This window comes from Ischnura elegans, chromosome 12 (genome assembly GCF_921293095.1).
Source record: "Ischnura elegans chromosome 12, ioIscEleg1.1, whole genome shotgun sequence".
In the NCBI taxonomy this organism is placed as follows: Eukaryota; Metazoa; Arthropoda; class Insecta; order Odonata; family Coenagrionidae; genus Ischnura; species Ischnura elegans.
Genome location: NC_060257.1, coordinates 36,502,866 through 36,514,808, shown reverse-complemented (window position 1 = coordinate 36,514,808; position 11,943 = coordinate 36,502,866). Strand labels below are relative to the sequence as shown.

Sequence of the window (11,943 nt, the reverse complement as noted above, 5' to 3'; positions counted from 1 at the left end):
TAAAATCGTAATTACTTCGTTTACTTGACATTACATCGCAAATCCGATTCCGTCTTCAAACGCGCGATTCAGTCAGTCAATTTAAAAAGACATACGATATAATAAGGCGCAATTTTGAAATGGTGGATTACAAACCATGCAACAACCTAAAGAACTCGTGCATGAATATGGGGTTAAGTTACAGGTTGATTCGTCAGCCCTTTCCCCGAAAAAATCAGGCGCTTTTTACAACCGAGACTTATCCATGAACAGGTACAATCGTGGGCCTATTCCTACCTTGGTCATTTTGGCAATATGGTATTAAAATTCTGTTGTTGATTTGCAGAGGAATCGTAATCGCCGCACTTGCAGCATATCTTGAGAGCGGAAATTCAGTTCTGAACCCAATACGAGTTCTTGATGGTGTGGGTGCGACAGGAATATTTGGAATTTTGGTTCGAAATGAGTTTAAAGAGTCAGAAGTTGAAGTGACAGTGAATGATCCTAGTGATGAAGCGTGTTCCTTCATTAAAGACAATGCCACCTTAAATGGGCTCAGTTTTGAAGTTCTCAACAGAGATACCTGTGCCCTAATGCATGAGCGACCGTTCAATTTCATGTAAGTATATCCGATCCCATTTTTTGGATGCTGGTTCATGGAAGTCAGTGGGTTTCAATAGTAATTTTCAATGTTTTTAGTGAATAAATGTCAAATTATGGTGAATTTCGTGAAATTCACATGGTCTATGCTGTTGTATTAACTAAATTTGCCGTTAGAGATATCTGTTGCTCATCAGTAACCATGCAATATAATATGGTTGAAAATTTGCAACGCTGCGATATTCTTATCGCCCTGTTTTATTTTAACAATGCACTTTTACCGTTCCATCCAACAGTATAGATAGTCGGTTTATTATTTTTTAAATTCTTGTTTCATTATTTTTAAAGAGATACATTTTTGATCGCATTACCTTGATTTCCGTTTCTAGCTACCTTGACTGCCACACATCAGCTGCCCAATATTTTGATGCAGCCTTCAGAAATATTCCAAAGCGTGGTATATTCGTTATCACAACATCAGACGATCCAGCTTTGTATGGTAGGACACCCGAAATAGCTCTGAGAAATTATGGTGGGAAAATCGTGAAGACAGCATACTTTAAAGAACTAGCCATTCGGCTTGTCTTGGCTGGATTGGCTCGGTAAGTTGATTTTGTTTCATAGGATGAAATAAATATGTAAGGGTTGAATGGTCATCACCCTATACACCTTTTCATTTTGCATAGTCGCACAGTCAGTGTCAACCTTCGTTGATCCCTTAACCATGAATGAAGATAATTTCAAATGAATGTATCAAACTGCAAATTAAAGACTTTAGCTCACAGAAAGTTAATAACGAGATGTGTGATCCCCTGCTTTGAACAAATATCTGCTCATGTTTGATGTGTACTAGGCTCATGAACTCATGTGCAACCAAAATACTATCCAAGAATCACTGGGGTACACGCTCCTCTGGGTCCAGTTGTTTAGGATTGACTCCTCACCCCCTAACAGTGGATCTGTACATGTTTCTCCCAGCAATGGTTTCTCTAGCGAGGGATGTCATTTTGAGTTTCATATGATTTTAGGTAAAATAAAACATTTGACTCAAAACAGAAGTTGACCCAAGGGTGGATTTGAGATTTTTTCTGGGAGGCTAACGGTCTTGTCATATTTAAGATTAAAAACAGCATACAACAATTACAGTATGAAATACTATCTTTATTTTTATATTAAAGTTGTTAATTTGAAATTAAATGATTGAGGCTCCATAATACACATGACAAAACGAACTTAATGATAACCGCATTCAAAATCTTGTCTATTTTTTAAGCATCTGGGGGGCGCTTGTTCTACCTAAATCCTTAATGAGTTTACCTTTTTAATTTTAAGCCCACTAGTGTTAAATCCCAGAAATACCATTTTTTAATGTCAACCTAATGGTCTAAGCAAGCTCTTCTGCTACACAAAAAGTGCTCAATGGAGTATGCACAGGGAAATCATTTTCTCTTCCTCTGCAGAATTTGCATAAGTTGAAGAAACATCTCCATTATCCAGAGAAAAAATTAAAGAGGTGGTGCCCTCTATAATGAGTTGAAGATTTAATGCTCTTTTTCCTTGGAGCAAAAGGTTTGGAGTTCTAGCCTGAGCTCAGCAGACAGTGGAGTCACTTGTTGTTATTTAAGAGGTACAAAGGTTCAGCGAAATAAGAAAGCCGTGCATTCCAGTCAGACAACAATACCAGACTGCCCGATACACACGTATCGAACCTATTTATTTATATTGGAAACATCCAAACAAACAGATAGAATTGCATACATTCCAACACTCCACCTCAATTCTAGCAATGTCCAAAAACACGAAAAAACAAGCATTCAAATGTGGAAACACACATTACATAAATTCTTTAAAATGTTATGGAAGAACATAAATATCTTTCTTTGAAGAATAAGAAAAAGAACAACAATAAATATAAACAATTTAAACGAGGTCTAGTTTAAACTATTTGCTTCACACCCAAACCAGTGCGATGATTGAGAAAAGATTCACCAACTAGTCCTTTAGTTAATATGTCTGCCTTCTGTTGAGCAGTTGGTATATATTTTACTGAGAGAATTTTCTTCTCAACTAAGTCTCTCACAAAATGATACTTAACATTCATATGTTTAAGTCTTTTGTGTTCCCACTTTGTTAAACAGGCAATACATGAACTATTATCCTCATAGATAGTAGTTGGGTCCTCTACTCTTACACCCAAATCATCAAGAAGATACTTCAACCACAAAAATTCTGTACATGCCATTGCAAGAGCTACATACTCGGCCTCAGTTGTAGAAATGGCTACAGTGGCTTGTTTACGAGTGGCCCAGCTTATAGTTGCTCCAAACACCTGGAACAAATAGCCGGATGTAGACTTGGAGTCTGTTGTGTCTCCAGCCCAATCTGAGTCTGCATATCCTACTAATATTGGTGTGGAACTTCGTTCAAAAACAAGGCCATAGTCAATGGTCCCTTTTAGGTAACGTAGGATTCGCTTAAGTCCCACCCATTGGGCCTCTGTGGCTGTAGTTTGATACCTGCTAAACATATTGACACAAGCACTAAGATCCGGCCGTGTGGTGTACATCAAATACATAAGACATCCTACAAGCTCTCTGTATGGCTTCTCATTAATGATACAGGAACCTTCCAAAGTTGTTACAGGTCTGGCTTCCATTGGAAACTTGATTGGATGACAATCTTCCATACCAAATCGCTGCAGCAGATTGTTGATATATGACTGCTGGCTGAGGATGATTCTGTCACTGTACCTGTCAATCTTTATATTTAGAAAACATCTCAAAGGACCTAGATCAGTCATTTTAAATTCATTCTTGAGTTTCTCTTTGACAGTTTGAAGATCTTCAAGAAGACTAGCTGCAACAATAATATCATCAACATAACATAAAACATATATTACTCTATTAACATTACCTTTAATATACAAACACCGATCATGTTGAGACTGAGTGAAGCCCAATTGTTTTATGAAGGAATCAAACTTCTTGTTCCATTCTCGTGGAGCTTGTTTGAGACCATACAGGCTTTTTTTAAGTTTGCAGACTAGTTGTTCATTGCCTTCAGTATAACCTTCAGGTTGTTTCATATAAATATCTTCACTGAGGTTCCCATGAAGAAATGCATTCTTGACATCTAGTTGCTCTGCATGGAGTCCATCTTGATTGCATTTTGCTAGCAGGATTCGTAAAGTAACAAGGCTTGCTACTGGTGAATAAGTTTCTTCGTAATCATACCCCTTGCGCTGAGCACATCCTTTCACAACAAGACGAGCCTTGTAGCGATCAACATCCCCATTTTCATTCCGCTTTACTTTGAAAAACCCACTTGCAATCAATTGCTCTCCTTCCAGGAGGTAATGGAGTTAAATACCAAGTTTCATTTTCATTAAGAGCCTTCATTTCTTCATTAACTGCATTGTACCACTTGCCTTGATCCTCTCTCCCTTTGATACTCGAGAAATTCTCAGGTACATCATCAAGAAATGCTTCAGCACTCATAGCACAAACTGTTCCATATCCTGTATCATAATCTTCTAGATAAGCAGGTCTTTTCCTTTCTCTGACTGACCTTCTGACTTGATCATCTACTTCCCATTCTCCACCTAAAATTCTTGTCTCCACCTGAATTCTGCTCTCCACCTGAATTTTGAACTCTCTCTGCTGGGTAGTACTCTTCATTTTCACCTTGATTTTCTTTCCAGTATCCTAATTCCCTCTTAGCTTGGAACTTCTTTTCATCAAAAATTACATCTCTTCCTCTGACTATCTTTTTTAGTTCTGGATCCCAAAGTCTGTACCCATTAGTGCAGTACCCTACAAAAATGTACTTCTTACATCTGGATTCTAGCTTACTCCTCATTAATTGTTTAGGAGTGTGCAGGTAGGCTGTACATCCAAAAATTTTTAATTTATTTAGATCTGGTTGTTTTCCATACCAGAGGTAAGCTGGAACTTCCTTTTCCAGAGCTTTTGTGGGAGTCCTGTTGATTAAATATACAGCAGTAAGTACTGCTTCTGTCCACAAAGCTTTTGATAAACCAGAGCTGTGTATCAAACATCTTGCTTTTTCAAGTATTGTACGATTCATTCGTTCTGCCACCCCATTTTGCTGTGGCGTGTATGGTATTGTGGACTCAAATTGTATACCTCGTTCTTCAAAGTACACTTTAATGTCATTGGTAACATACTCCCTGCCATTATCACACCTGAAACGACTTAACTTTGTACAAAAATGAGATGTTGCCATTTTCTCATAAATCTTCAGATAATGAAAGGCTTCTGACTTTGTTTTCAAGAAATACACAGCAGTAAAATGAGTATAATCATCCACAAATGTCATTATATACTTCATCCCATCATATGACATTGGAGATACTGGTCCAACCAGATCACTATGCACAAGTTCCAATGGACGTTTTGCTCTGAGTCTTCCGTGCATGTGTGGTAGTTTTGTTTGCTTTCCAATCACGCAATGCTCGCATATACTCTTGAACTTATCTTCTTTAATTCCATCCACCAGTGTGGTTAATTTCTTTAAACCATCTTTGGAAATGTGTCCTAGTCTTTGGTGCCATAAATGTTCTGCTTCCATTGAAAGGCAAGCTGTGTGTGCACTCCGAAAAATAATTTTGTATAATTTTCCACAGCACCTGGCAACTGCTACTGTTCGACCACCTTTCAAAATTTTTCCTATTCCATCTGCAAACAGCACACCATAACCATGAGAATCCAATTTTTGAACTGATAGGAGATTCATCCCAAGATCAGGTACCCTTAACACGTTTGCAATGTGTAACTTAACCCATTTTCCGTTATTAAAAATAACACCATCAATATCCCCTTTTTCTTTGGCAGTCATCAGCTGTCCAGTTTTAGCAACTTTAATGTTGATGGGTATCTTCAATGGAGTAACATTGCTGAGAGGAGTTAGTTCCCCAACTAAATGCTCAGTAGCTGCAGAGTCTAAAGTAAAACTTATTTCACCTTCAGACTGTGAGCTTGTTCCCATAGCAGTTGATTCCTCCTCCATTGTCATCTTCTTGTCTTCTATCTCCGCATGTGCTGCAAAGCTGATTCCGTAGTCGTCTGCTGAAGATTCTTCATCGTCGTTGGCTGCATGAGCGTGCCCACTTTTATTTTTACCCTTCCAGCATTCAGCCCTTAAATGACCTGGTTTACCACAGTTGTGACAGCGAATATGAAATTTATTTTCATTCTTTACCTCCGCTACGTCATTCTTCCGTGTATTCCGATAGTTGTTCTTTACTCGTTTGGACTGTGTAGCGAATGCCGTCGTAGATGGAACCTCAGAATTCATATCCTGCTCTCCGTTAGCCAAAAACGATCGCTTGGATTCCTCATCAAGTAATCTGTTCTTCACAAAAGCTAAGGTTAGTCTATCAGTAGACATAGTCTCTATGGCTGTGACGACCACGTTATATTCTTGCGGCAAGGTAAGCAACAAATGACATATTATATCCGGCTCACTCACATTGGCGCCCGTTGACTTCAGTTGACGTATCAGTCGATCGAAATGAAGAAAATGATTTTCTAGATTTTCTTTCTTCGGGTTATGTTGACAAGCCGGAGATAAAAGCTGTCTTCTAATTTGTAACTGAGTTGCTAACCCTTTCCTTTCAAAAGTATCTTTCAGCTCCTTCCATACGCTGTATGCTGATGTTTTTCCTTTTGCGTACTCCAAATGACTGTTCGCAAGCTTCCGAATTATTAGTCCTTTGCATCTTTTGTCACGACTCCGTAATTTAGCGTTCGCTTCTTCTCGAGCTGTACGTTCCGACGCTGCTTCATTTAGGATCGGTCCTGGATAAACTGGTTCTTCCTCTGTGAGTGTTAAGAGATCCAATTCATCCATTAACGTTTCCATCCGAAATTTCCAGTCGTCGTATTCTTTCCCGTCGAACAAAGGAACTTTGAATCTGTCGTCTCCATATTCCGCCGCCATTCTTCAGCGTAAATTTTTCCGACAGAATTTCAATGTTAACTATTGCGGAACGTCGTTGTTAAAAATGTATCTCGAAAATTGATGATTATGATTCTAATTGAAGCTTAATGACTGGGTGCCCATAACCTGTTATTTAAGAGGTACTAAGGTTCAGCGAAATAAGAAAGCCGTGCATTCCAGTCAGACAACAATACCAGACTGCCCGATACACACGTATCGAACCTATTTATTTATATTGGAAACATCCAAACAAACAGATAGAATTGCATACATTCCAACACTTGTAATTCGAGCGGTTGAAGCCAGATAGTGCTGCAAGAACAATTTGGTTGTGGCTGATCATTAATGACGGTGGACTGCCAAACACAAAACTTAATTCATACTTTAGTGCAGCTAGTAAGTAACTTCAAATAGAATTTTCTTGGGCCACCTATGTTATCTCCTTTTGAAGTGCAGTATTCATGATAATAGAATTCTTATGATAAATGATAAAAGAATGCTATTGCAGCATTAAAAAGCCGTTCCCATATTACTATTAATTTTACATTCTTCAGGTACTCAAAGTACTGAAAGAAATAGTAATTGCTGAAGTCATCGTTAGGTAGACGTATAAAAGAAAGCAAGGCTGTGCTGGAGCATGTATTGGATAAGCTTTTAGTGCTTAATCGACTGAATAATTATACTAATTGTAAGATATTTATGTCTTTTTTGCAGGTCTGCTGCAAGATTCAACAAGGCAATTTCTGTCCTATGTTCTGTGTCTGTTAAGGCATCTTTTACTTTGATAATTGAAGTTACAAAGGGTGCTGCAAAAGCAAATGACTGTCTTCAACAGGTTCAATCAATGCTCCATTGCTCAATCTGTGAAGATTGGGCATTTGTTCCAAACACACAGTACCCATTAGGCAAGTATAATCTCGTAGCTTGTACGAGAATTATTTACCACTCTAAGGCCTCTTATCCATTTACTGTTTTTTAGGCAACTGTTTAAAAAATCCTGTTTACCATCTTATTAACTCTATAGTTCATGAACAGCTGAGGTGGAATTCATAAACTTAAACATTTTGTTTAGGCTCTATGTTTCTTACTCTTAATCCTTAAGCCAATATTAGCATCAAATTGTTTCAATCAGAGGCTTATCAAATGCATGATAACTGAGTCCACTGTTCTCTGACTTAGTAATACTTTTTGCCCACTTTTCTTGTTTTCCGTGGAATGGAAAACCAATTATGAGAAGGAAGAAATAGGAATGTTGATGAAAACAGAAATGTATTGCATAATATTTCCGTTTCTCATAATCATGGTTTTTCTAGACCTGATGGGAAGGTTTAAATAAATATGATTGAGTGAATTAGGTTCTGTACTTGCCAACTTAACTTTAAATATTATGTGATATAATATTCATGGCAGTAAAAATCTTTTGCTATGTGTCATTATGTCACTGTAACTGTGTGAATGCCAGAAAGGACTCTTTCATTTCAACCCAATGACCTCCAATTCAAAAGGTGCTTGATTGAGTGCGAGGAGGAAAACTGCCATTCCCTTCATCCTCGGATACCACCACCCAAATAGTGTTGTGGGAACATATACCATAAGTTTTTAACTACCAATACAAGAACCTGCAAATTTTTTAACGAAGAACGTGTATGTATAATAGGTAGTACAGTATACTCCCGATTATCTGGGCTAACGATGGGGAGAGGCGGTACGAATAATCAGAAAACACGAATATGTAATCTTAACTTTCACTTAAATTTCTTGTAATTTTCATCATATGCATACGAAATCAATCAATCTATTATTAACTACGCACATTTTCTGTTATTGCAGATTGCTTTCCAGAATCATTAACAGCTCTATTTTCCCAACTGTGATCTTTTTAGCGGCGATAACGTATTCTTACTGCTCTGGATAATACCTAATTTCCTATAACCGCGAGTCCGTGGCTGCGAGATCACTGCTTCAGAAACGTGGTATGCACGAATGCTTCAAAGGCAGTGCACGACGTCGGAAACTACACTGTCAGCCACCATGCCACATCTCGCACAATTTGCCCGGGACAGCTCTGTGATCACAGATTGTGAGTGCGATCGCGCACCGCATTGCTTGAAAAACAGGAACACGGAACTCTCATGATGGCAACTGTCACGCGATCATCCCATCGCCCAGATGTGGTTATTGGAAGCCAGAGCTTATGGCAAACTGTCTTTGCAAGCAAGTGCCTGGCTATGGCTCATGCTATCTTTACTTCTGCTTCCCTTGCTGCTTTCACTTACACTATTCCCTTCCCCTCCAGATTGACCTTGTCACAGTGTAAACATGCCTAAGTAAGACGAAATCTCTGGTTCCCTTGGGCCGAATTCAACCGTATGCGAGCCCAAGGCAATGATTGTGCGTTTGCGATATGAAATATACATTATAATGATCGTAGATAACATTTTTCGTCAATTGCGATAAGTTTACAATTCACGAATCTTCGAAAATTTCTCTTAGTTTTTTTTTCCGCCACTGATCGTCGTCTGCAATACTTGATCAGATGTCCAAGTAAAGTTGAGACATTTCTTGTCGGCAAGTAAATAAAATAATTCCATTTTTTGACAGGAATTCTAATGGAAAATAATGGGCCCGGTGTAGCCATGCATTAAAATGCAAATATCCTGCTGATTTTGCATCCGATTTTATTTTTTTTGCAAAGATCGCGGAAAACATCGAAGGAGTATGAATTCATCCTTGGATAAGCCGCACCTGGATAATCGGAAGTCTGCTGTACATACTTGGCAAACCAAAAATAGGCTTAGGTACTTACTTTTATCTTCTTATTTTTCAGAAACCCCCACTAATCTTCTTAGATGTGATTGTAGAAATAAATGCCCAGGAAAGACAGCCTCTTGCATTGGTCCACTTTGGTCTGGACCAATTTTCAACTCTGAATTTCTGTCGGCAATGTTGAAGAGATTGAACCCCAGCGTGGAGAAAAATGATACAATCTCTCCACTGTCTTGCCATTCTGTCTCGTCTCTTTTGGGTCTTCTCTTAGAAGAAGCACTTTGTCGAAAATCCAAAGGTTTCAAAAGGGAGGCAGAAGAAAATGAAAATAAAGATGTCAAAAGGCTGAGGGGAAATGATTGGGAATCAAAAGAAAGTGAGGATGAAAGTAACCTTGATGAGAAGTTGAATCAATACTCCGATGGAGATGTTATCAGGACAGGATCTCGTCCGGAAGAAGCACCACCATTTTATCTTAGCCTGCATCATAGACTCTCTGGTCGTGGGAATGGTAAAGTACCAAGAGCTGATTCAGCTGTTATTAGGCTGAGGGAAGCTGGCTTTCGTGCTAGTCGGACTCATTTCGATCCTTGTGCCCTTCGCACTAATGCATTGCCAAGTGATATGTGGAAGCTGTTGGGAATACAGTGATTGCATTTGTGTTACTACAGTGTGATAAATCAGGAAATCTTCCAAGTTTAAATAACCTGGAAGATATATGAATGATGAGCCTGAAGAATCTTAACTCTTTTGAGTTGATCTCATATAATGTATTTGGAATGTATCTCTTTATATGCAGATTGCCAATGAAATCCACTTTTTCTATGAAATACCAAATTTTATTGCTGGTTGAATTCTTTGAAATGTCACCTTATTTATCCAATTTTACTCTTTATCATCAATTTGAAATCACCTTCCTCTTTCAGTATTGTGTATATCTAATATTTATTTTCGTCAGTGTTTTTAAAAAAATTGTTGGGCCCATGAATGTGAGTTGAAAATTTTAGTTTTTTTGAAATAGATTTCAGTTTGCGGCAGTGCCTTAAGCTAGGATTTTCATTCAATAGTACACCACTGATTTTAGATTGAGAAGATACCATTGGTAACTGCTGCTCAGCGAGTTCTTGGAGAAAATCTATTGATTAAGCTTAAGAAGTGTCAACCCCTGAAGGATTTTGAGATTGTTCTCCTTGAAATATTAATACTTTTTATTTAAGATGTAATAAATATTAACCACAAACATATTTGACCTACTTCTGATCCTCATAGATAGTATTAGCTTCACACTGCATCTGAAAACATAACTTTTCAAAGTAATAAACAAAACATTTTGTAAATCCACCCATTTTGTTATTGATAAAATTTTATGATTTCCATGACCTCATATGGGACACAAACTGAATTTCTCCTAAAATGTTTTGAGCATGAAATCTTATTATAAGTATTATTGGCTAATCTTAAACATGCAGTAAGGATCTTCAAAGAGATGAAATCATGAGTTAATAATGTTCATGAGAAAAAATAAGTTGGCTGCAATTGTCAAATTACCATTATAAATTTATGATCTGGAATTTGCAAATCTGAAATGCCATGCTTAGGATCAGAAATTGAACCCTCTGGAACCATCATTAAAGAGATATGGAATCAATTTAGAATGCATGTGAATGGTATAGAACAAGTTGGGTAAGATGAATTAGGTAAATTAACCGCTAAGGTAAATTTTTTATTTAGCTAATAACGGGGCACATAGGTAGAAATATGCTTCAGGAGATGCTTAGATGGTGTGCAGGTTGCCTAAACTAATTGTTGTGCCAATTTGATTACATTAACCCTTTTAGTGCCAGCCTATTTTGCCTGGTATGCTGAAGAAAGCCTGGGCTATTTTTTTTGGCTAATTTGTAGGCTTGCACTTAAAAATTTACATAAAGACTAAAAAGCATTTTCAGAAACTATTTTTTTTTAATTTCCTCCTAAATTTACGGGTATGTTAAAGCATGTCAGATTCTAAAAATAGTTACCAAAGCTACATGAAACACAATAAATAAAAGGTGTGAATGTAAAAAAAACCAGGCCGATACATCGGCCGTTGGCACTCTTCGCACATACCTCCCGGGCCGATGGATCGGCCCGCTGGCACTATAAGGGTTAAATCAGCAATTAATTTTGTTTGCAAAAATGCTGACAGTTAAATTCATTTAATTTTTAGAAAATTATATGAAATGTAACAATGTATATAAAAAAATATAGGGTCAGAGGATGGATGCCCTTGGACTAGATGTCTCCTATGGATATACATCAAAGGTAGTCACCACAATTACATTTCATGACACACCTACATTTCGGTGGGGGTCTGAAGTCTGCCTATGCACTAGCTGGTAACAGATCCTTTCAACAAGAACTCCCTCTCTACTAAGTTATGCTCCTAGAGGACTATTCATAAGGTGATGGAGTGGACTAGTAAAAAACTGATGAGGAATTGGTTTCACTAATTCAACACTAGGTCATCCAGTATTGAGTGAACAGAAAAGATATTTATTTTTTAAGTGGAATTAAATTTTTTAATCATAATTAGTATTTTAAGAATTCTAATAGCTTCAGGATGTAGTACATATCTAAAATATATTATAAATCTTCAGG

The 11,943-nt window shown here is 37.6% G+C and overlaps 1 protein-coding gene across 1 annotated transcript; it reads left to right on the top strand.

Moving 5' to 3' along the window:
• Positions 1-31: 31 nt before the first annotated feature.
• LOC124169278 (TRMT1-like protein) lies at positions 32-11,753 on the top strand. Its single transcript, XM_046547843.1, has 5 exons — positions 32-252; positions 326-598; positions 969-1,181; positions 7,255-7,445; positions 9,368-11,753. The coding sequence occupies exons 1-5, from the start codon at positions 137-139 to the stop codon at positions 9,955-9,957; spliced, it is 1,383 nt and encodes a 460-aa protein (XP_046403799.1). The 5' UTR covers positions 32-136; the 3' UTR covers positions 9,958-11,753.
• The last annotated feature ends 190 nt before the right edge of the window (positions 11,754-11,943 follow it).

Excerpts from the sequence above, each read along its gene's own strand:
- LOC124169278 (XM_046547843.1), top strand. The coding sequence starts at position 137 with ATGCAACAACCTAAAGAACTCGTGCATGAATATGGGGTTAAGTTACAG. Across the intron at positions 1,182-7,254 it reads GTCTTGGCTGGATTGGCTCG|GTCTGCTGCAAGATTCAACA; the intron begins GTAAGTTGATTT and ends TCTTTTTTGCAG. Across the intron at positions 7,446-9,367 it reads AAACACACAGTACCCATTAG|AAACCCCCACTAATCTTCTT; the intron begins GCAAGTATAATC and ends CTTATTTTTCAG.